Source organism: Brienomyrus brachyistius, chromosome 17, assembly GCF_023856365.1.
Source record: "Brienomyrus brachyistius isolate T26 chromosome 17, BBRACH_0.4, whole genome shotgun sequence".
NCBI lineage: Eukaryota > Metazoa > Chordata > Actinopteri > Osteoglossiformes > Mormyridae > Brienomyrus > Brienomyrus brachyistius.
This window is the reverse complement of record NC_064549.1, coordinates 353,219-378,374: the sequence shown is the minus strand read 5'-3', so window position 1 is coordinate 378,374 and position 25,156 is coordinate 353,219. Positions and strand designations below refer to the sequence as shown.

Below are 25,156 nucleotides of genomic sequence, written 5' to 3'. Positions count from 1 at the left end.
CTAATTGTGAAAATGCTGATTTACGATGCATGTAATAAAAAGATGTTGCACTCAGTTTTATCGTAGTGTAACAAATTAAATCTGATTTTTTTAACGAGTAAAACGTTTTGGCGGAATTTATTTACAAACGCAAGAAGCTGCTGTTACTTATAAGGCATGCAAATGAGCATTACTTTTTGACGCCTGTGGGCTGATGTAAGTCTTATCAGTACTTAATTCTCGAAAGCCAAACAGCGACAAACGCATTCGTGCCTCCTTGTGTTAGTCTTGGTGTTGTTTAAAAAACGCAGTGTTTGGCTAGAGAGAAAGAACTTTTACTACGTTTTGATTGCTCGATTTACCATTGCGCGTGTATTATATGCCATGTCTATCTTGGAATCCGGGCTTAGTATGGAAAAGACAGTGACTGAAGAGTGGAGTCACCTGCCGTCACAGGTAACTCACCTGAACTGTCAGATTCTCAAAAGTCAGCGTGCAATATCATAACAATAATAATTAAAAACTATTGCGGAGACAATAAAGTGCTTTTAGTGTGTTTTGGGTAAACGCACATACACTGCCTAATGATTTCTATAATGTAATCCAATACTGAAATGTGCTATCGATTTAAGTGCAGTTTAGCGCGGAGAGTTTTATTTGCATTATGACCTATTTCAGTAAATCTGCTTCGTTTAAACCGAATTAAATTAAGGTCTTGTGTTGTATCCTACGTACTGTATAGCAGCATTTAGAGATATCGGTTTTATTATGTCATACATAAGTCATACATGATAATTGTCCGCAATACTAATATAACATAACTGTTAATAACAGAATGCCGTTAGTTGTTCGATTTATTGGTTTCCCGTTTATGTATGTGTTCAAATGCATGTTAACAATGTACGAGCTGACTAACTTTGCTTATTGATTGGTTGGTAAAACAAAAAATCGGGCTTCATAATATCCGAGAACCTAAAATGATCAAAATGCCTTGAATACGCGTACACGTAAATTCTTTCAAAATACGGACGTGAGAATGACAAAATATTTGTAAATATATCTTTTCTCTGCTTGGAATAAGGGCAAAATTCTAATCTTTAATTAAGTGTCCACACTTTGAAATATCTCCGTTGTGTCCGATCCTTCCAGGTCCATGTAACGTGGTGCTTGTATGCTTTGACCGCCACAGTTTGGTCTCCAAATGGATGTAGTGTATAAAAAAAAATCCACATTCATGGTTTGACCTGCCAACAGAATTCTTCTACTATGCAAAAAAAATAATCTGAATATGTCCTTTGTAACCATAGAGACCAGAGGTTTTATTCTTCATGCATTAAATTTGTCTGTATTTTTATTTATATAGTTTAAAGTTTCTGAATAGTGTTTAATGAATTAGTGCGTTTTTAGAAATAATACTTTTTGTAGAACGGACAGATCACTTACTCTCTGTGGGATTTTAGTCTTAGGCATTTTTTAACTATAACTAAGTCAACAGGACCACTCCTAGTAAGTCAACAGCTGCTACACTCAGGAACGAAGGTGAAAAAATACTCGCTGCCAGTCTTTCTTCAGTTAAACTTTTCATATTTTTGAAATGATAAAAACGTGCCTGAATTGCTGGTCCCCGCATCTCAGAAACAGCCATCCTTCCTGGATCTCCCCTGTGTCTAGAGTTCAGAATGGTGTTATAAAGAAAAAATATCCTCAGCGTTTCAGTAGGTGAGGAAGGTCACAGGAGAACAGCCAGACTTGTTAAAGCTAACAGGAAGGCATCAAGGAAAACAATAACAGATCGGTACTATAGTGGTTTGTAGTATGGCTTCTCTTAATGCATAGCTGGTCAACCCTGCCCTGCCTGCTACTATGCTATGGGTATCTAATAAAGTGGCCACTGAGTTTCTGTGTATATATCTTTATATGAGTATTAATCATACATGATAAATTAATGCCTATTAGTCATAGCTGTTAATACAGTTGCTGGGTGCTGGTCATTGAGGGAGGGTTGGCGCAAAAAAAATAATTTAGAATGTATGCACCACCCGATTTATCCTGATCAATGTCAGATAGACTTCCAGCGCATTTAAGGGAGCAGCAGAGATTTTAATAGGAATCCAATGCAAAATTTAAGTCCTCTTTGTGGGCGGATTGGTGGCTCTGTGTCGCCCACCGGATGGTTGCCAGTTCGAATCCCATAAATGCCAGCAGTGATTCTACTGTTTTGGGCCCTCGAGCAAGACTCTTAACCTGCGATTGCTCTGCCCTGAGTATGACGTTAATTTATATCTGACCCCTCAAGCAGGTCCTCCAACTTCCAGGGAAATTTGGGAGTTGTTGGCAGGATTGGCACTCCAGCCACTGGGAAAAAAAACCTCACATTGTTCCATTCAATTCAAACTATTATGGTGCTGAGGTATCACCCGCCACATGGCCGCACTCCGGCTATCGTCCCTGAGGTGGTTTCTCGCGTGATGGGTGTGGCAACGCGCTGCAATCAGCTAACTCTCCTCACCTCTCTGCTCTATGATATGAAGCTTAATTTGTCAAAGTTCTGGGAATAACTTGTTCACATAGATTATATTAATGAGATTCCTGTTTAAGAACTTATTATTGTTCCACTGTTTGCTTAATGATACTCTAACTCAGAAGACAAACTATGACCTTGAAATGATTTAGGTTCAACACAGAGGAGCTGATTTTAATGCCATGCAAAGTCTTTAATCTTTTGTTCAATTATCAGTGAAACTGCACTAAATAACCGTGCAGGGTTAGGGGTTACAACTGGGACAGTGAGTGAGACCCTTAGATGAAACTCATTAGTGCATATTGGAGCATGAGGTGGCTGTGTGTTGTGCAGCTGATTGCATTTTCTGTCTGGTGTTTTCTCTCGCATTTGACAGTTTGAGTTGAGCGTATTGGTGTGGACATATAAACAAATAAATACAAAATCCATCAGAAAGCAAACGATGGGAATCACCAGCCTAAGATGTTTAAATGACTCTGGCCTCTCCTACACATGCAATGATTTGCTGATATACATGGTGGTCAATGGCTGTACATGTCAACGACCACAAAATACCTATACGTTGGACATTTCCCTAGTTTCGTGAAGGACCAGAGGGCCTCGTTATGATTGATCTGAGTTACCTGATGGAGGAGGAGAGGGAGATGATTTTGATGGTACTGAAAAGGGATGCGGACCTGAAGAAAGCTGAGGAGCATCGGATCGGGTGGGTCCAGTGTGTCGTCAGCTTCCTTTCTCTAGAACTGATGATTTCATTAATATGTTAGATTCAATTGTCTAATGTGCTGAGTCACATACTTGCCCAAAAGATTAGATTTCTATACCAGGAGTCAAACCTGGGTTTCCTGAGTGAATCACTAGAACATATGGGATCACCTTGTATATAGGCTACATAGTGTCGACTATTATATCAATGAAATGTGATCTTTCAAACAAGGTAACATGTTGTTTACTCCTATTTATGTCAAACGCCATTATTTAATTATCTGCATCATGTATCTATCTTGAACTGTGTGATACTTGTGTATTTTCATCCCATCAGAGAACTGGAGAGGCTGCAGGACAAGAGCCAGCTGAAGTTCCTGACCGGACAGTGGTTTTATGAGGTCAGGTCACATAGACACAGGATCCAAGGGTCTGAAATTATTAAGGCCTCTCTGAGACGGCGGAAGCCAGCAGCAGCGCGTGAGTATCCTGAGAGCTCCGACGTCCTTCTGAATCATCTCCGATCGGGGGGGTGAATCTTTAGTAGGGTAGGGGGGCAATGGCAAACATATATAATATTAAAAAACTATTCCTGACTTTGGGGGGGCTAAAAAACATTTCAAGATAGGCCTAACGATTCTGGTTATTGCAATGGATTCAAATGTTGTGACCTTCATCACATCTGAGAAATTTAAACAGAATTATACTGGACCAGAAAAAAACAGTTGCAGGTGGAGCCATAGTGATCTTCTACAGTGCTCTGTGGATACATGTTTGTTTGATGTTTAGCTCAGTCTTTGCCAATGGTTTTCTTTCAGCCTTTATAGCTGAATCCACACAGCTGGAGAAACCCTGCTCAACCTCCAGTGGAAAGCAGGACACCACCTTCTCAGCAGGGCCTTCTCAAATTACAGAGAGAGCTTTTGTAGATTCCCAACGGTGATACATCTCTCTCTCACTTTCTGTCTCTCTCTGTCTGTCTGTCTGTCTGTCTCTCTTTCTTTCTGTCTCTCTCTCTTTCTGTCTCTCTCTATCTGTCTGTCTGTCTCTCTCTTTCTGTCTCTCTCTCCCTCTCTCTCTCTCACTCACACACACACACACACACACACACACATTTACCCATTCTTATACCTCTTTGTGATTAAGAATTCTGTGAGAAAAATATAACAAATAGCACAGTATGAGATTAACCAAACCCTTGACATAACTATTGGTCCTTCAACATCATGAGAGAAGCAGAAGAAGAGAAGAAGGTTTGTGGCTGGCTGTTTGTTAAGGGAGGTCCATCAAAACATGCTGTAGTGGAGTTTCAGGGTTAGTTCACTGTGTGACTTTAAGGCGTTGGCACCATATGACAGGGTCCTAAGAGCCTTGATGACTCATATTGATTCAACAGAGGTGTAGCTTACACACACAAAGATACTCAGGCACGCTTACAGTCTCTGCTTGTGTCATGCAGTATAATGCTTTCTAAAGACAAAACGACAAGAACTAAATGAGGACTAACACAAATTAAGATTAGACATGCACATATGTTGGCAGAGAACGACTCTGGAAAAAAAAATCCTACCAGAATGAAGGCTTACTTGGCAATGCATGACGACCTGAGAGGTTTAGTTACTGTTGGACAAAGTTGTAGAATGGGCAGTATGTGTGATTATTTGTACATGTTGTCACTGTTGGTTCCCTGAAGTGGTGGATCTGGCATCTAAGAAACAGCCACCATCCTGAGATTTACACAGAATACGGTGTCTTAAGGTTACAGGGCATTGGTGCGAAAAGCAAGGAAGAACATCCAATCAGAGGCAGCTCTGAGGGCAAGAGAAACACCTTGTTAATTGACCAGCTATAAAGGAATGTCCAGATAAATTAAAGCTAACAGGAAGGCCATAAGAGCAAAGGTGCCATTTTTTATATGGAAAGTTTTAAATACCTTGTTGAATCCGTGCTTCAAAGAATTCAGGCAGTTCTCTAGGCAAAAAAGGGTCCTATCAAGTACTAGGCTGGTCTACCTCATACAGTGGTCACATTTAGTATATTGTTTGATTTATTTTGTGACAGAGTGACTTTATGCTCACTTTAGGGAACTTTTCATTACGCTGCCGGTTTTCCAGCAAGAAAGAGCAAACCATGGAGTCAAGGTTCGTGAAAGACGCAGTATCTTCTACACATCTGCATTTTGATGAATTTTGCTACTGAACCTGTGTGTCGTTACACCATCTGTTACATAAAAATGTAATTGTTTTTGTATTGAAGCAAAGAAGCAACCCGTTCAACACAGCATTAATGGGACCAGAAGTATTTCAGGAGTCAGAGAGCAAGAAAACCATTGCTATGGATCCACTCAAGTCATCTGAAGGGGGTGAGAGTTCACATCCTGCCGCGTCAAAGCAGACCCCTAAGAGAACACAGTGTCCAGCTGCGACGGCTGATTGCATTTAATCACCTGTTCCTGCAGAGGGTCTGAAACGCAGGGTCTTATTGTATTGCATATTTGTGAAATATGATTTCCTGTTGCAACGTTGCATTAGAAAGGCATTTTAAAAATAATCCCTAAGTCGAATAATACATCTGATGATATTAGGTGTTTTATATCTTGCAACAAGTTAAATTTGAATATAAACAAACTCATTTCTGCAGTTTTGCAAGGTCTAAGGTATCATTTGATACCAGTGCAAGGTATTGTTCCCTCTTGTTGACTTCTCCTCAAAGCCCTCAAAGTTTACTTACTTTGTGTGTTACCTCAGTGCACATCTTGCACGAGTACTCTCTCGTGGCTCATCATGTTCTCTTCCAGAACTCAGAGCACACTAAGTGCTGACAGCAATGTGCCGCTGTACGATTCTCTGTCAAGGAACCTTTCCACAAATCAGTGGGCAGGAGTTCGTCACAGCATCTCTGTGAAATGCTCTAGTCCAGGTGTAGGCAATCCTGATCCTGTAGTGTCAGTATCCAGCAGGCTTTCTATCCTACCTGATCTGTCTGCCTGAGATCAGATGTGGTTCCTCAGAGACCAGGTAGGATACGAAACCTGCTGGATACTGGCAGTCCAGGATCAGGGTTGTGTACCCCTGCTATAGTCCCTTTGACTATTAACAGTCCTCCAAGCAATAGTGGTGGTCAAATGGTTAGGGAAGTAAATTTGTAATTGAAAGATTGCTGGCTCAAACCAGCAAAGTACCACTGAGGTACCCTGAGCAAGGTACTGCCCCTTAGGTGCTAAATTAGCTGCCACATATGGGTTAAATCTAGAGGACACATATTTCTGTATTTTTTTTTGGACTACAGTACACTGCAGATAACCAAAATCTCAGATGGGGGGGGCACTGTATGTAGTTGGTATAAATATTAACATTAAATACATATTATGAAACTGTTTGATCCCATCACAATAACAGACTCTTATTTCTTTGCAGGTCAACATGACTATCAACCTGAACCCCACGCCTATCTTGCACCCTCCCATTCGTCCCTGGCACACGAGGGATCCGAGGCTGCATTAGAGAGTCAGGAAATAACAGAAGAAGGAGAATCCGTTCTGAAAGTCCTCGAGTGGTTCAGTAGAAGCTCGGATAATGATGACAAAGAGATCAAGCTAACAGAGGAATCAAAGTACCCTAAAGATGTCAGCACAACCTCTAATGGGTGTGTTTCCATTGAGGTCTTGTCACAGAAGCGGCAGGAACAGGAGTTAAGTGAATCTGGTAACACAGAAGACAAGGATATCGTTCCTGGAGTACGTCTGGATGAAATGCAGATTCCTGAAAGTAACAATGGATATGACTCTGAGTCCTTTGGGATGTATCTACCACTTCAAAGACGTTTTATATCTACGGTAGAAATACAGACAGGGATACAAAGGGAAAGTGAAAGAATTATGCCCAACATACAACAAAATGCTGAACTAAATGAACAAAAAGTATTGGAGAGCTGGCATGACGTGAAGCCAATAGAGGCACAAGATGAGAAATTACCCCGGATAGTTTCCAAGATGAAGTCATTCTGGGAAAAAGGAAACGGTGTGGAAGTTCTGAACAGTGGGTCAGGTGAAGAACTGAAAAAGGAAGAGACAGAAATCAGCCAAACTGATGTGTGCAGAAATAACAGTGAGACTGCTGTGTACTTGGGTGAGGACGCCACTCTATCCATAGGCGATAATCTTCATGAAACATACGATCTTTATGGCGTATATAAAACACACACCTTCCATTCAGCTACCCCTGATTTTCAAAGTGGCGAACAACTTGTTGCTATAGAAGACAATATCAAACATGAGGGTGTGACAGATAATTCTGGAGGCGCCAGTGCTGCTCGTAAATCTGAAGATGCTAAATATGAAAGTAGTTACTTACTGGATAGTCACAATGATCAAGAAATTAGCTCTGCTACTCAATACGTCATGAAAGACTGGATGAAATATGCAGAGCTCCCTGTTAGCACACATGAGCAGCAGACAACTCAACTGCAGCAGATAGAAGGAGGGCCCAACCAAACTAACCTCAGTGCTAGTCAGGTTGGACAGTTAAAATCCATGTGGCAAAATGAAGTGAGGGTACCCAAAATCGCTGACAACTCAAAAGAGGTTTTTGAAATTAAGCTGACCAAACCTGCAGTGGAAAGTTCTACAGATAAATCATTTGCCAACTCTACACTTGATCTGAAGAGGATGGAAACAGAATTAAGCAGCGAGCATGTGCGGGCAACATCTTCTCCACTCAGACAAAATCCCAAATTCACAGTACTTTCAATGAGGGAGAGAATGGAAAGACTGCAGGAAAACTCTCCAGTCGATTCGCAGTTCAAAAACACCCGAGACTTCTGGCTTGCCTCTAGCTTGCCTGATCCACAGTATCCCGCTGCTGAAGCACAACTGACCAGTCCAAAGAGGTTCCACTCGGAAGGTGCTGAGCCACAGGGTCTTGTGCAGTGGAGAGGGACATTCCCTGCAGTGGAGTCCAAGACGTTCGTAAGTCAAAATGACCACCTTCAGGCTCTACCCTTAGATTCAGGAAAAACTCACGCTAGGCAGTTAAGTGGTGAAAATAAGGAGTTAAATATCTTCATGAATATACCATCATCCAAGAGGGAAATTCAAGACAAGGATCAGCCTCTTTTAATCTCTCTGGTTGGTGAGGGACAGGAAGTGGGCTCAAGCCCTTTGGGTGAAACCAAAATTGCCACATCAGAATCGCCACATTGGCTCTCTACAGATGATGGGCAGGGAAAGACGTCCTTAGCACAAGTCTCAGTAGATGAGGTAGTTGAATCACAGTCCATAATTATCCTGGAAGAAAAGGGAACCCCCATTAAGCCAGCTAGATGGAACCTGCGAAGCTTGGATGAAAGACCCAACGCTCCACAGAAAAGTACAGTCATGTATCTCGAAAAGTTACAAAAGGAAAAGCAACCAGACTCCCCTGTGGATGTTTTGAAATATGAGGAAAACCAGATTGCAAAACCGACTTTCTATAAAGAGGGCGACTACAGAAAGCCTTTGTCTTTGGAAGAGATTGAGGTCTTGGGAATTTCAGAGAAGGAAAATCTTTCTGAATTGGGGAAAGCTGAATGCCAGAGCGATACCAAGCTCCTAGCAGAGTCGAAAGACCAAGCTATTGGCTTCATGGGCTCACAGATGACGAAGAGTAGTAGTGATGAAGGGCAATGGAACCCCGCCCAGCATGTTGCAGAGGGCGATGAGCTCGGGATGACTTTCAGAACCAGCAGCCCCGAAGTAGTGTCTCTCATTTGGACAAGTCCAGTCAGTGAGTTCACATTTTTTCTCTTGACTAAAAAATCTTCGCGTTTAAATGTTACATTTTCACCTTCCTAATATTCTTCATCCTTGGTCTTTGAAAAATTAACAAAATAATTAGCATACAGCAGAGTCATTTCTGCGTGGTTCATATTTATCAAGGATACTGAGAACCAGTATTTAGTTTGAACACGGTCTGGGGCAGAGACTGCATCAAGTACTCCAATGAAGGAAGCAATGCTGTGAAATTTAGAAATTTTATATAAATTCCTGGAAATAACAGAACTGAATTAAATGAATCATGTTGAAATGTACTTACTTGCGGCTTTAATGTGCCACTACAGGGGAGACAGAAACGTCCTCGGTGCCGAGTCTGAAATCTGAACCTGCAGAATCACCTGTTAGACTTATCGCCTCATATAAAAGTGTTGAAGACTTAACCTTAGGCACTACAGGTGAGGATCCCCTTTAGCTTATTATAACAAACTCTTTCACAGGTACTAAATAAATAGTTTTCTAGAGCAATGAACTGTCATAAAGAGTCCATTAGTAATATGTCTTAGAAAACCTTTGAATGTAGGTATTAGGGAGTGTTTTTGGTTCCCACCCAAAATGAGACACTTCCTATTGCGTATCAGAGTAATATGCCAGGGTCTACGCCCTCTTTATACAGTTCAGCTTGCAGTATCACAACTCTCAGTGCTGCATCCGATTGAATGATTGCATCTCACAGTAGGCAGTAGCCAGCCGAGGACAACGTAAGAACCGATTATGTAACATCCAGCTCAGATGGATGATTTATGGATGTGGATTTTCATGCTTGAATTAAAACAGTGATTGTCTTGCGGTAAAACACATGACTGATCCTTCTTCCCAAGGAGAGGAAGAGAAGAGAAATGTTGATGGAAGCAAGTCATTTGCTGTGTATGACGGTAAATTTCTCTAGTTCTTTCCATAGAGCGCGATCATCTATTTATTTATTGTATGTGCTCTGGCAGGTTTGGGCCAGGAACGATTCAGTTGGTTCATTTAACGTTTGTGCAGATACATCGCAGCACACATATCCCACTTCTTAAGAGTTTTTTTTGGCAACGCTTGGGGTCTGAGCAAAGGGTCAGCTGTTCATCCAGCCACCCAGAGCATTTTTTTATGAAGTTAAGGACCTTGGTCTCGGGCCCAATCAAGAAGTGGCTACTCTGCTGAGAGTGGGAATCAAACCAGTGTTGTTCCGATCGTGGGGACAGGGGCTTATGCCGCTAAGCCACACACGGCAGCCAGACATTTTCCCAGCAGGCTCTGGGGATCTACCTGTTTGCTGCTGGGGGATTCTCCCCAAACATGAGCCAGCAGGGGGCGCTAGTGGGAAGCAGGCATGTAAGATTAAGGTTGGGAGGGCTGCTGAAGTGCTGAGAATTTTACAGGTGGCTTCTGTCCATGGTGCTGATGGAGTTTAGCGGCTGTCTGGCTTTTGGTTGGAGCTGTGCTAGTTTCTGGGGCCTGGAGCTGATATTCTGACAATACCAATATGCGTGTGTGTGTATACACACACACACACACACACACACACACACACACACACATATAAACGATAAAACCCCAAGATGAAAACAGCTCATTTCTATTTATCCCTGCAATTATGGTTTATTAATTCTACATAGACATATTTAATCTGATTGGGCCTATTTAATATGCAACACCATTAAGAAGTTGCAAGAAAGGCAGGTTTTGGGTTAACTGTGTTTGCAGTGCTGTGTTTGCAGTGGACGTGTCATTGTACGAATGCACCCTTCCTCTTGATATTCCCATTTTCCAGTCTCCACAGGGCCATTTGTTCCCAAGTCCTCCTTTGCAGAGCTTGACAAGTTGAAGAATCTAAGCGTCTCAGTACCTGACTTCCTACTGGACGAGGTAAATCGGTTTTGCAAAGCCCACACTCTGTGACCACTGTTAGCCAGCAGGAACCAAAATCCCATCCATTGCATCATCTCATGATGATAGAGGGTCTTTGCCATGTTCATGTTAAAGTTCAAGTAGGGGAGGTACTGCGGGATATCACGTTAAGCTGGGACTGAGCTCTCCGTACCCCGTCATAGAGCCCGGAAAGTGGCAGTGACTCTACCTATGCGTCAAGCTTCCATGGCAGGATGGGCAGGTCCCTCACCAGCCTGAGTTCCTCATCTGACTTCGCATCAGTGTCCTCTGTACGTACATCCATCAGCCTGCTCCAATTCCATCCAGTCCAAATTAAGCTTTCTCTTCCAATCAGTTCAAGTTTTTGATAGATCTTCATAGGTTTATTTTACTCAATGGTTTTTTTTTTGATGATGAAGTTTTACTTCTCTTGGATTGCAGGTACTATTGTACTTGTAACGGAAAAATTAGCTTTTATCTTTTTTTCAGACTGTGACTGTTGTAGAAATATAGCTAAAACATCTGCATGGTTTATGGATTTATAATTCAGTCGCAGGGATTTATAAATTTCCTCTTGAGCAGGTGAGTGAGAGTGTGGTGAGCCTCTACAGTGGAGACTTCGTTGCAGTGGAGGTCAAAGGGACCATACAGTTTTCCATCAGCTATGAGCAGAAGTTGAAGGAGCTCCACATCTTCATCGTCCAGTGTGGAGACCTGGCAATCGCAGACCAAAAGAAACACCGCACTGACCCGTGAGTACATTTATGAATCCTGCTACTTGGTGTTGGAGAGCTGCTTGGATTTCCAAACTTTGAAAGATCTAAATTGCATTATGTGTTTATATTTTAAAACTGCAAGTTACATGAAATTATTTAATTTATTACAAGAGTTCCTGGTAGATCACTTTTCTATAGGATTGTTACACCTTTCAGCATACGTGCCAAACCTTAAAATTTGATGAACACTATTCCTTCCCATAGGTTCATCTTTCTGTCATATGTATTTATTTACTGTTTCAAACTTAACTGTGCATGCGACCCTAGATATGTAAAAAGTTACCTCTTACCGGACAAAGCAAAGATGGGAAAGAGGAAAACGTCAGTGAAGAAGAAAACACTAAATCCAACTTTCAATGAACTTCTTAGGGTAAGAGTTTCACTATGCAGTGTTATCACCATGCAGTGTTGCTACTATGTAGTACCCCTATGCAGTGTCATCACTTAAGTGTTGCCACTATGCAGTGTTATCACCATGCAGTGTTGCTACTATGCAGTACCACTATGCAGTGTCATCACTTAAGTGTTGCCACTATGCAGTGTTATCACCATGCAGTGTTGCTACTATGCAGTACCACTATGCAGTGTCATCACTTAAGTGTCGCCACTATGCAATGTTATCACTATGCATTGTCATCACTTAAGTGTTGCCACTATGCAGTGTTATCACCATGCAGTGTTGCTACTATGCAGTATCACCATGCATTGTCATCACTTAAGTGTTGCCACTATGCAGTGTTATCACCATGCAGTGTTGCTACTATGCAGTATCACCATGCATTGTCATCACTTAAGTGTTGCCACTATGCAGTGTCATCACTTAAGTGTTGCCACTATGCAGTGTTATCACCATGCAGTGTCATCACTTAAGTGTTGCCACTATGCAGTGTTGCTATACTATGCAGTATCACTATGCAGTGTCATCACTTAAGTGTTGCCACTATGCAGTGTCATCACTTAAGTGTTGCCACTATGCAGTGTTATCACCATGCAGTGTTGCTATACTATGCAGTATCACTATGCAGTGTCATCACTTAAGTGTCGCCACTATGCAGTGTTACCACTATGGAGAGTTCTCACTATGCAGTGTGTATATGTGCCATGAGGTGGATGACTGGCCCATCCAGGGCGTCCCTTGCATTGTGTACTTTGCTATGGGGAATAGGCTCCAGGTTCATCACATTTCTGTGTTGAAGTGTTTATGGAAAATGGATGAATGTCTTTTTTGTAGATTGCACTTACAGTGTGCCTGTCATCTTGCCCGCAGTACCGAGCTGGTCTGGCCCTCATCCAAACTCAGACACTCAATCTCTCTGTGTGGCACAATGACACTTTTGGACGGAACAGCTTCCTTGGCGAAGTCGATATAGACTTATCCACATGGGACTTCAGAAGCACACCGATGAATAATATGACCCTGAAACCAAGGGTAAGGAAATGAAGACGAGGGCAGATTAGGATAATTTTTATTTCATAATGTACATTTTGCCCTAAATGATTCATACTTGCCTCGGAATCTGATCTGCAGAGACATTTCTTAGATTAGGATTTAAGAAAACAAACGTGAGATTGTTGTGTTTGCTGGGAAATGAACATTCTAGAAAACCTGCGCTTTCCTTTCCAGATCACTTCCAAACTGCAGCCTTCGGATTACAGAGGAGAGATGACATTGGCTGTTCGCTTCCTGCCCGAGATCGCTCACAGTCAAGAGACACATTCCACGATGTCTGCTCACACTTCCAGTACGCAACCTTCCTCGCATGTTCACCCAGTGACAGCTCTGCAAAATTTTGTGTAAAGAGATTTGAGTAGCTACTTTGACTACATTAAAATGATCACATGGCCTTTGATACAGGTCTGTGAGTGTACAGATCACAGAGCACAAACACCATTTTGTGCAGTTTATTAACCCTAAAATGTCAGGGAGATTATGTATGAAATACCCTAACTGTACTACAATCAATAATATAGCCATTTTTGTAAAATAATTGTATGTTGTTCCCATCTATGGATGTCTACGTTAAATGTGATAAGGGCTAAGAAGGACACAAGGTGTCCATGCATGATGCTTGTCTTCCTTGGCTAGATATTCAAGTATCCAACAGTGGTGAAGTACACATCTGGGTGAAAGAATGCAAGAACCTACCCATCGTCAGGGGTTCGACTGTGGACCCATTTGTTAAATGGTAGACAAGCCTTACGACGTTCATATTAAATTCCCTTTCACACCATTAAAAATATGACACAATAATTTCAGTTTATACCAGTGTGCTGCCCTATATGAAAATGCTTTTTGACATCTTTACAAACATGGTGATGAAGACAGTGGAAATACTCAATGTTCTACGGTTTTAATGGCACCTCAGAGTTCCTGAAGGAACCTCAGCTTACTGAATAGAAGTGAGTGATGCGGCCTCTCAGAGCGATATGGGTTTCTGTAGTTTTATATTTCCAGATACTAGCAGAAGGAGCCGCCAGAAGACCAGGGTATTGAAGAGGACGGCGAATCCCGCGTTTAACCACACCATGGTGATCGACGGCTTCCAGGAGGGTGACTTGCGAGAAGCCTGCGCTGAGCTCACAGTCTGGGACCATGACCGACTTTCTAACCACTTCCTGGGAGGCCTGAGACTGAGCCTGGGTTCAGGCGAGTGACCCTAACCTCGAATACTTCTCTCACTGGACTAAATTCTAAGCTAAAGTCCTAGTTTAACCAGTCTCACTGAAATCAATGTCATCCTTCTTATCCGGCTTTGCGTGATGCGTGGTTTGAGTGCTGGTAATCACCGGCGCTCCGTTAGGCATTGCTACTAATGCCTCACATAATCACCTGCCTGGACATCTTTTATCCTGAGGATAGCTTTGGAGATTACATTATGTTGTTTTTCCAAAGTTTTCCTCAAGGTGGCGCTATATCTCGATGCTTTTCTAACTGGCACCAGTCACCGGTTCACTAGCAGCATACTGCATACCGAGGGCCAGATCTACTGGGCCTCACACGTTTGGCCATCCCATCATAACCAGTGTCATGTTCTTAGAATTGCTGATCCTGGATGGGGTCACAAGGACCCAGTATGCAGTGCACTCCGAGCGGAATCTCAGTCCGTTACGGGGCGCACGCTCACTCACCACGCTGTACAAGTCCTAATTCCCCAGCTGCCTGTCTTTGGACTGAGAGAGGAAACTAGAGTGTTGTATGGTACTCTGCAACGATGTTGTACGCAGGTAGATCTCTGTTGAATAAAAATATCTCTCTCTGCCAATTCAGGTAAAAGCTACGGGAGTGTGGTGAACTGGATGGACTCAAGTGCCGATGAGTCAAAGTTGTGGAAACGAATGATGGAATCTCCCAGTGAATGGGTGGAGGAAACCCTGCCGCTGAGAGGGGTGACACCAGTGAAACATACCTGGAAAAAATGAACTTGCCGATTCTCTAAGATAGCTGCAGGTACCATGCTATGAATTCCGAATTTCTTACTTTAAAATCAGTATCTTGAAGATCTTAATATCGCCATCTTATTATTGATTCTTACTTATCTTGGGTACTTTCAGTACATAGCTTCCGATTGACGAGTATCAGATGCTGCTTTCGAAAACTTAATTAAACCCCAGTATATACCATCAAAAACCTTACCATACATTGAGGTTTTCACACAAAGCAAATGAGAACATACCCCCCGTACCTTCTGCTGCTGTTAATCAGGTAATGTCGGATGTTAATAAACTATGCAAAAATTTTGTGGTGTTGGTCTTTAATTTGAGGAATTCTGAGTTTCTGAAACCAAAATATATAAAAGTCAGTTTAAACTATTCCGTCAATCTATAATGATTAGTTGCATTTGTGAAACCAGTGACCAAATGGCAACCCTAACTAACTCTTTAGGCGAATCCAACCCAAAACTCTAGCTTTATCCTAAACAGCAACCCTAATCCTAATTACCTTTTAATACACTAAGACTTCTTTTCACTTAAGTAAGACTGCACTGCCATCTACAGACCGAAATATTTACTGCATCTACTGCAGTGGTTCGGTTTACAGAATATGCTGTGGAAAGACATAATCTGCTGCATCATAATAATCTAACTATTCTGACCTTAAGTGCTATGCCGATGCCTCCCAAAGCAGTCATCCACTACGTAGCTCTGAATAACAACGGTCACTGTTGCTCCACCTCCCCCCCAAAAATCAGATAAATTACAGCTTTGAGAAAATAGTATATTTCACCTTTACCTCCTTTAAACCTCTGTGTGTTGCCATTCTCCACACGTTTCGTGTCATTAAGTGTCATTTCACACACCATATTTACCAAGTAACGCTAAAGAAAAGGAATCATGGAAAAGATTCACGATAAAAATGAGATTTCTGAAGAAATTTCTGACTCCTCTGGCTCAAGATGAAGCCCCTGCCCTCCCGTTTTTGTCGGGAAAAAGTATGCAATTTCACTTTTAAATTTTCCCCAAGGAGATGATTTTCCTTCAGGAATTCCAAAACCACTTGAAGTGTCAAAGAATCAGGCGCCAAAAGTCCACTACAGCATCGCGACATGAATGTAAAACTTTGACCCATTGATACTGAGATCAGGAAGAGATGAAAACGGCAGCGGGGTTGGCAGGTCACCATCGGGATGCGCGGTGAGCTCAGCGATGGGCTGCTGGTCGTCCTTCATAAACAAGTGATATTCTTTGGATGAAAATCACCCTCCTCCACATCATTACTAGTTATCTGGAGACGTTAGCAGCCACTTTATGGAGCCGCTCCTCCCCCATTCCCACTGCGGCCATCGATTAACAATGAAGGGGGGAGCCGGCAGAACTCTGTCGGCGCTGTAGACCGGGCAGCTCTTCAGATCGCAGGGCCAGTCCCTCCATGCATAACGGAGAGCTGCCACAGAACTGGCGTGTTCCTCCACCTTTAGCAGGATGGAGTTCTGGTCCCAGCCGATGACAGGGGCCGACGTCCAGTTTGTGGACGGCTTGCATGACTCCTGGCCCTCAGAGAAGCAGACCTCAACGGACCGAGAAGAACGAGCGTCAAAAACCCAGCACTTTACCCCAAATCGACTCCTTTCACATTAACGAGAGCCGAAAGGAACGCAGACTCACTTCGAACAGGGATTGATTCACGGACTTATTGAAAAATATCGCCTTATCGAAGGTGACGTTCAGCTGATACCCGCACAAGATGCACTTTTCCGGGAAGGGTCCTTGGAAAGACACGCCTGGCTGTCCGTAGGCCACGGCTCGGGCCCCGAGTGCTAACCTGAGGGCCACATCCTGTTTGTAGCGTGGATGGATGCTGTGGTGGGGACATGAGTGAAAGTCAGGACACGATGTTACACGTCCACTCACACACACACACACACACACACACACACACACCGCCAGTCAAAAGCTTTTGCATACCACAGGTTTTTACCACTTTTCCATTTATTTCATAAACTTATTTCATTTATTCTTGTTAAGCAAGAATAAAATTCTAGCCTGACCTTTAACTTTAAATGTACTAAACCGTTTCATCCCATGAAAGAGAGCAGTATTTAATGTCCCTTGTAGAAAAACGCCTTGAGTTTTCTCTGCTGTTATAACTGCTAGAGGTGGTTACCTTGATGAATCAAAGATATGAGATTATCTTGCTAATAAAGGTACTCAAATGGTGAACATACTGTAAATGTATTTGTCAAAGAATATATGGAGTACGTTTTTAGTGAATGCTGAGTAACATGCAAATGTAGAAAATCTCAGTGTGTGCAAATACTTCAATCAAAATCAAAACAGCACTTAAATCTGAAAATGTAGCCATTTAAGAGAACTTTCTGAATGAGTTTTTAATAATTAGGGTGGGCGTTCAAAGCAAAGCCACAGCAAAAGTTCCAGTGCAGTTGTACCTCAACTGTGGCACCACAGGAAGCTACATCAAAACACACTTTTTTCCCCACTCCATAAAAATGAGCATTCCTGCAGCTTGGCCCCTGGTGTGCGCATTCTGACTCAGGCAGATCTCAGTATGCAACTGGCTAATGTCTTTTTTCATGGCATTAAGGACTTAAACTGATAAACAGTAAGAGGAACTAACATGATACAAAAAGGAACCACCTTTGAAAATGCAAACCAAAGTTCCCAATGAAACAAGCGCACTGGGGGAATTTCATAAATCAGGGTTTACAGATGACCTACAGAACACATTCAGGAAGTAGATGCTTGAATACGCAGATTGAATATCTATTCGTTATATATTCATTTATACCTTACCAGCTGTATGTGTTCCATACGCTTCTAGTGAACTACGCCTTACGTTCTTACCTGCCCCAAGGTGACTCCTCATCAGGCAGGTCCAGAGAGACCGCCATAAAGGTCCGCTTCATGCGGGGATTGGGCGCAAAGCCGTAATCAGACGTCTGGTGCCAGCGCAGTTCTGGAAAATCCTCCTTCACAGAATGCTTCAGGTCAGTGCAGATCTGTGGACAGTCAGCAGGAAGGACAGATAAGGGGACGCCTACAGGCCTCACAGCAGTGCTCCTCAGGAGCGTCTGGGACAGCACCAGTGTTCAGTGACCCCAGAAAAGAAATGGAGTCCTTATTTGGAGAATAGCTAAGGTACTTCAGGTAAGACATAAGTGGGGATTCACTGTCACAGAGTGGAATCTCACCGACTGATTATCTGGTGCCGAGATTGCTAGATGTGTGTCGACGATGACGATATTTCACCACAGCCCACAACAACGAAGTGTGTCCTTTGCATTTAACCCATATGTGACATAGCAGGAGGCTGCTAATTCAGTAGCCAGGGAGCAGTGCTTGGGGGGCGGTACCTTACTTAGGGTACCTCAATGGTGCCTTGGTGGTCAGGGACTCGAACCTGAAATCGTTCGATCACAGGAAGGCTTCCCCAACCATTAGGCCAACACCACCCATGCATAAACGGAGCACCTGTACAAATCCGAACGGGAAGTCTAGGGCTGTCTGGCCCCCCGACCCCTCGTGAAAAGCCATCCTCCAGTCATCGATCATGGTGGGGAAGCTGCAGTTATACTGGTCCCGGTGATAGGCCGTGTTGTCCTCACCTATCGGTGAACAAGACTGGGATTTATGCCTGGAGAAAAACCCAAAGGGGCTGGCAGCTCCTCAAAGGATGTTCTCACCTTGATACCAGATGGCTCCCTTTATTGTCATGTTGAGCAGTGGGTGGATCATGGAGTTCCACAACACAGTGTCATTCCACACTTGCCCAACTAAAGGCATCCTGTGGAGGGAACCAAAGGCGAGCTGGCTGGGGTCAAGCCCATCACGTTATTCATAAGAGGGGAGGCGGGGTGTAAACCCTGGATGCATATGATGATGCACCCCCCAGAAATGGTTACAAGGCCTGCATTCTTCGGGTAAAAATAATCAGACACAAATAGACCTATATAACTATTGATGTTAATATAGTCTTACAAGCTAAATTTAGGTTTTGCAATTAAAAATAACAAAGATATTCCTCAGGACTAATTAGTTTGCACTTCAGTATATATAAAGAAAGGTTGTGTTGTCCCAGAGTTCCAGACATTGCATTATAAGCACTGGTAGGCGGAGGCTCTCTGCAGCATTCGTCACTCTCACCTGTCCTTCGTCCCTGCCAGGCTGCACTTCTTTAGCGCCCTGGTGGACGACCAGGCCTCCACCGGCGTCCCCCCCCAGCAGGACTCCACAAGCCCCACGGGGTAGCCCAGGTTCTGGTGCAGGTCGCGGCCGAAGAGCCAGCAGACTGCCGAGAAGTAGGTGAAGTTTCCATGGCCCAGCAGCTCTGCCCAACAGACAGACGTCATGAGAACGGAATGAGAGGAAATCGGGCCTGAACACACAGCAGGTGTCGCCCCAGGACATGCGCACAGTCGCCCCTTCAGACTGGCGAATTTGACATTCCCAGTTTCGGTAATTCGCCAGCTGGCTGTGTACAATTAAACAGGAATATTTTTGGATGACAGAAATGGACAATGCACAAGCGAAAAAAATATATAAATACTGCAAATGAGTTGGATCGTATCACTTATAAATATCTATGTTATTTAATATTTGTTAGTATGAGCACATACTGCGTATCTTTAATGCGATATGATATTATGCAATGAGGGATGCCTGTTCTTGCTGCCTTAGTACGCCACACATCTCTGCCTTATAACCAGCAAGTTAGTGCTCTTTGTGGCTGTGGAATCTCTCATTACTCGTCGGAATTTTCATACTTTTCAGTGCTGATAATGTTGGATTCTGAATAAAGGGGCCAAAGTATGACTCGCAAATTTTTACATTTGCAGGGATCTTGCGGCCCTTGGGAACCTGAAGAGGGTTTGCTCTTCACGATGTCTTACACTGGGCATGTTACAGCCAGTATCAGTTCATCATTTCTATGCACTTTGAGACAAAAATGCAGACAAATGAGAAGTTATATAATGCCATTAGATAGAAAGTGACCACAACATTAAAAAAAAGACAAGCATCACATCACACTGTTAGCTGCTCACACCTTTTATCATTTTTGACAAGTCGGTTTTGAAGCCTGTTGCTAGGTGACATTTTTGGCAAATGTTTTCATTTAGTGTTTCTACTCATTGCGCATTAACAGATTCAGCAGAATGAAGAGGAATTTTTAAGTTTTAAAAAAAGGCACGATGTCTCACCCCTATGACCTGAATGTTTTATCTTGCGCAGATTCTTAAACCCAGAAGAAACATTATACGTTACTTAAATGAGAACATGGCCGGTGTTACTCAAAATGAGGGAAAGGAAGGTCATAAACACAATGACGTGACTTTCAAAAAGGAGCGATGTTTGATTCCGGAAGACAGAAATATCACAGCGGAGAGAAGATATAGGGTTACCCATGAGAATGACTATACGCAGAAATCAGTAAAAAAAAAAAAAAAAATCCCCAATGCCTATTTGCATAGACTAGGAGGCTTCTCACTAGTGAACGTCAAAATATTTAGCACATGACGCTTGTGAAAGAGAAAAATGCGGAAGAAATTGTTCTTCAAGCGTATCAACGGCGGCACATGGTACAGTCTCAGCTGTCCCTGTCAAAACAATGACCGCCAGCATTGCTGCGTTCTCGGTTCGGCGAAGACGCCAAAAGCAGCCAGCAGGTTATAAAGCATGCAACTCAAAAAGAGAAGCTCCTCTATATCAGGGAATCTGCCCCCCCCCCCCCCCCCAACCCCACACGATGCGCCTTAATCACATTCACGCCATCAAAGTCATCTGCAAACTATCACCCATTTAATAGGAAGTTAGTTACATTTTATTTCTCTGTTGTATGGCTCATATATACAGCCTTTCAAACATACACTGTCTCTATCTTACCGAAAAAATGCATACAGTATGTGAAGCCACTTAAAATACTTTAAAAACAACAACTACTGCCATCAACGCAACACGCATTAGACCGCGTAAAAGTCAGTTTCATCTGACTAACCATCTGTTATTCCACATCATTTAACAGTCGGTGACAAATAATCTATAGTTAATAAGCTGACTCAAAATGTTGAAAGAAATTATTTGCTTAACTGTCTGGCTAAAAAGTAGCATAGGGCCATACAATCTGATGAGACTCACGCCTCCAAATCAAATTAACGGCAGAAGAAATATTGTTAGATCTGACTGGTGCGGGCGGAAAATTAATAGTGCATGTGTGGAACAGAGTTCTGCGGCAAATACGCATTTCAAAAATAACATGATACAATTTTATATATAGTACTGTGCGAAAGTCTGCATGTGGGTGCAAAGCTATACTATTATGCCTGATAGAATGTGTTAGCTTTGCTATTTCAAAACTGTTAAAAATCACCCCAGAATTTGCCGACAATCAAAAAAAATACATAGGTGTACTGGATGATTCGACCACTAGTGCACTTCCAATAGCTGATCAGTATCTCATTGGCTTTTCTAAAACTGAAAACATTGAGTGAGCTGGTGGTGGAGTTTAATAAATCTATGGAATGGCTGAGGTGCAGCTGAGGAGAGGTTTGGGAACCAAAGCGATGTTCATCTAGCCATCCAACTCGATATTATTAACTTTCTGGGGAACAGAAGAAATGTTAGTTTTTATTCCATGTTCTATGGTGTTTGTTCTGAGCAAATGTGCACTAACTGCCCAGGTAAACAGCTTCAAACATTTCTTTTGCACACTACTGTATATTTTTGAAAACGTAAAAAACACACTTGTGGATGCGGGCAGCCTACTTATTCTTAAATCATGTTTGTCATTTTGAGCTACGGTCCATCCATGTGCCCTATTAATTTCTGACCACACCTGTACCCGCAAATAAAATTTTAGGATATTTTTCACCTGTTCCATCAAAACTCGCTGGTTACCTGATTTCAACTACCGGAACAAAAGTCAGATGGATTTTTAAAACTTATTGTGTAGTAATACTAAATATTCTTCCATTCCTTTGTACTGCACTATAACACTTTGTAGCATCTGAAAGATCTCTGGTGAAAGGCCGACACCTGCAGGCCTCCTCTCATTCCTTTAGACACCATCTCAATGTCTCACATGGTACACAATTTGGGACGAGTCACATGTAACATGTAAAGGTCTGAGAACTAAACCATACTAAAGATAAGATTTACCATCAGATTATGGGATAATCACAGGTTAAATATACAAGAGGCAAAATGTGTAGCAGATGCTGACTGTCTAGAACTAAAAACCACTGTATGGTAAAATTATTAATTTTTACATTTTATTTATTTATCAGAAACTTTTTATGCAAACAATATACAAACAAACGTTTCACCTGGAGTGGGTACAGCCCATGGAAGCTCAACTCTGGGTAGGTCTAACAGCTCCACCTCACTTTTGACCAGTGCGGCTGAGAAAATACGAATGTGAGGGTATTTGACAGCCTGGGCCAACTCCTTGCTCGCGTTGATCACCTGGTAGGAAGAGCAGAGTTTATTAACTGCATCAATATAACAGAAAGTGCATACAAAAGATAACAGGAAGTACAATCACCTGAGAGACTGTAAATGCCATGTTGCTCTGGCCCCCGCAGAGCCACACGTCGCCAAAAAGCACGTCCGTCAGTTTAACAACCATGGAGGAATTGCTGATCTGTGTGGCGGTCAAATTGTAAGGACCCCCCGCCTTCACGGGCTCAAGAGTCACCGTCCAAATATCTGTGGAGAGCCCAGAACTGCATTAACCACACTTTTGTAACTTGATCTCTAAAAAGCAGAGTGACCAAAACACACACACGTGCATTTCCCATATGTAGATTATACAGAATAAGTCAATTTTTCCCAAACTAGTCCATGGGGCACACTAGACAGATCCACATTTTTGTTTTATCCCATTTCCCAGAATGCCTAACCCAAGCAATCAAGAATTCCAAATACCTTACAAGTGTGCTAGGAAGTGGGTTAAAACAAAAATGAGGATCCATCCAGTGTGCCCTGAGAACTGTTTGGGGAAACGCTGGAATAAGTGGTCTAGTTCTAGAAGCTAGTGGTCAGAGGTACTCTGCAGTTCTCAGGTCCGGTGTTAAACAGCAGACTCACCATTTTTCACATAGGCAGTGTTCGTTTGGTTACTTATTCCGTTTGACACAGTAACGACGACTTTTGAACCGCCGACCCCATATCCCCACAGCACAGCTCTTTCAGGAGCTTGCTGGAGAACCATGTGATCGCCATAATAGGAGGCAAAGCGAAACTCCTCTCCTGCAACGGGTAGTAAACACGTAGAAAGAAAATACTGTGTACTAGCTTCAACTGATTTTATGTTAAATTTTCGTGGCACAGCGAAAAAAAACACAAAACACATTAGAGTTTGTAGAAATACAATATATGGAGCCAAACGCACGCATTCAAATACTTGACAACACCTGCAATAGGTATTTTTGTAGATGTTTTCAAAGTAGTTCCCGCTTCAAATTTCAAGCAAAACTGGAGCCGTCCCATTTTGTCCCGGACACAAAGAAACTTATACAGAAAGAGATCGGTTGTCTATGCATCAATATACTCACGGACAGCCTCTAGCTGGGCTACTACAGCAGCCAGTAAGACGGTCACCCACAGCCAGCACATCTCCAACTTTCCCAGTTCAGCGGCTTGCCGAGAACCCGGAAGTGCAGCCGTCTGGGGAAGCCGGTCATGTGACTCCGCCTTTCATCACGTGAATACTGTTTGTGAATAATTGAATTCAGGTGTTTCATTCAAACCAATTGCCAAAGGTGTCTATAATCAAGCACTATAGCCACATTGTGAAGTTTACAAACATTTATGAAAGAATGGGTCTTTCTGAAGAGCTCAGTGAATTCAAGCATGGTATTATCATAGGATGCCACCTTTGCAATAAGTCAGTTTGTGAAATTTCTGCCCTGCTCGACAGGGGTGCCCCCCCCTCCAATGAAGATTCAGCCCCCCTCTCCATTAATCTCTAACTACGCCGCTATTGCTAGAAATTCCTCGGTCAGCGGTCAGTGGCATTATTGCAAAGAGAGTTTAGGGACAACAAAAAACCACAAAATGGCAAACGACATAAAATAACAGAGTGAGGTCACCCAATGCTGAAGCGTGTAATTTGTAAAACTCACCAACACTCTGTTGACTCAATAACTGCAGAGTTCCAAACTTCCTCTGGCATTAATCCCAGCACAAAAACTGTGCACTGGGAGCATCATGCACTGGCCGAACACCTGCATGCAAGCCTCATATCACCAAACACAATGCCAAATGTCGGATCGAGTGGTGTAAAGCAGAAAATGTGTTCTGTGGAGTGACGAATCACGCGTCTCTATCTGGCAGTCTGATGGACAAGTCTTGGCACATGCCAGGAGAACGTTACCTGCCTAACTGCACTGTGCCAACTGTAAAGTCTGGTGGAGGAGGGAAAATAGAATGGTTTTTTTTCATGGGGTGGGCTAGGCCCCTTACTTCCAGTGAAGGGAACAGTTAATGATTCCGCGTACCAAGACATTATGGACAATTCCTGCTTCCATCTATGTGGGAACAGTTTGGGGAAGTTAAAGCATGACTGTGCCCCAGTGCACAAAACAAGGTTCATAAAGACATGGTTGGTATGGAAGCCTGGTCCACACAGAGCCCTGACCTCAATCCCATCTAAGGCCTTTGGGATGAACTGGAATACAGATTGTGAGCCAGATCTTCACATTCAACATCAGTGCCTGACTTCACAAATGCTCTTCTGGATGAATGACACACTCCAAAATTTTGTGGAAAGCCTTCCCAGAAGAGTGGCAGCTGTTATTGCTACAGTGGGGGGACCAGCTCCATACTGATGCCTGTGGGTATAGAATGGAATGCTGTAAAAGTCCCTATTGTTGTAATGGCCAGCTGTTCCAATACTTTTGTCCATATAGTCTGTTTGTCTAAAAATTAAGCCAGGAGTATAGGAATATTTCACCTCAATAGGCTGATGAAGTCTACTGTAAAACACTTTGGGATCTATCTACTGTTTAATGAAATATAATGTTAAATAGGATTTCACGCACTTGTGTCGTGGCCAGGTCC

At 42.8% G+C, this 25,156-nt stretch overlaps 2 protein-coding genes across 2 annotated transcripts; one reads left to right on the top strand and one right to left on the bottom strand.

Annotated features, from left to right (window-relative positions):
* The first annotated feature begins 216 nt into the window (after positions 1 to 216).
* Positions 217 to 15,064, top strand: LOC125711523 (synaptotagmin-like protein 2). Its single transcript, XM_048980500.1, has 18 exons — positions 217 to 435; positions 3,079 to 3,206; positions 3,543 to 3,685; positions 4,024 to 4,144; positions 5,289 to 5,346; positions 5,462 to 5,567; positions 6,622 to 8,967; positions 9,302 to 9,412; positions 9,836 to 9,889; positions 10,771 to 10,865; positions 11,051 to 11,158; positions 11,451 to 11,620; positions 11,912 to 12,014; positions 12,912 to 13,073; positions 13,269 to 13,386; positions 13,731 to 13,830; positions 14,086 to 14,291; positions 14,913 to 15,064. Exons 1-18 carry the CDS (start codon positions 391 to 393, stop codon positions 15,062 to 15,064), a joined length of 4,326 nt encoding a protein of 1,441 aa, XP_048836457.1. The 5' UTR covers positions 217 to 390.
* siae (sialic acid acetylesterase) lies at positions 13,094 to 23,797 on the bottom strand. Its single transcript, XM_048980499.1, has 10 exons — positions 23,650 to 23,797; positions 23,183 to 23,344; positions 22,638 to 22,801; positions 22,420 to 22,558; positions 19,244 to 19,427; positions 18,784 to 18,884; positions 18,572 to 18,705; positions 17,945 to 18,099; positions 16,748 to 16,940; positions 13,094 to 16,650 (listed from the first exon to the last, which is right to left on the bottom strand). The coding sequence occupies exons 1-10, from the start codon at positions 23,708 to 23,710 to the stop codon at positions 16,360 to 16,362; spliced, it is 1,584 nt and encodes a 527-aa protein (XP_048836456.1). The 5' UTR covers positions 23,711 to 23,797; the 3' UTR covers positions 13,094 to 16,359.
* Positions 23,798 to 25,156: the final 1,359 nt, after the last annotated feature.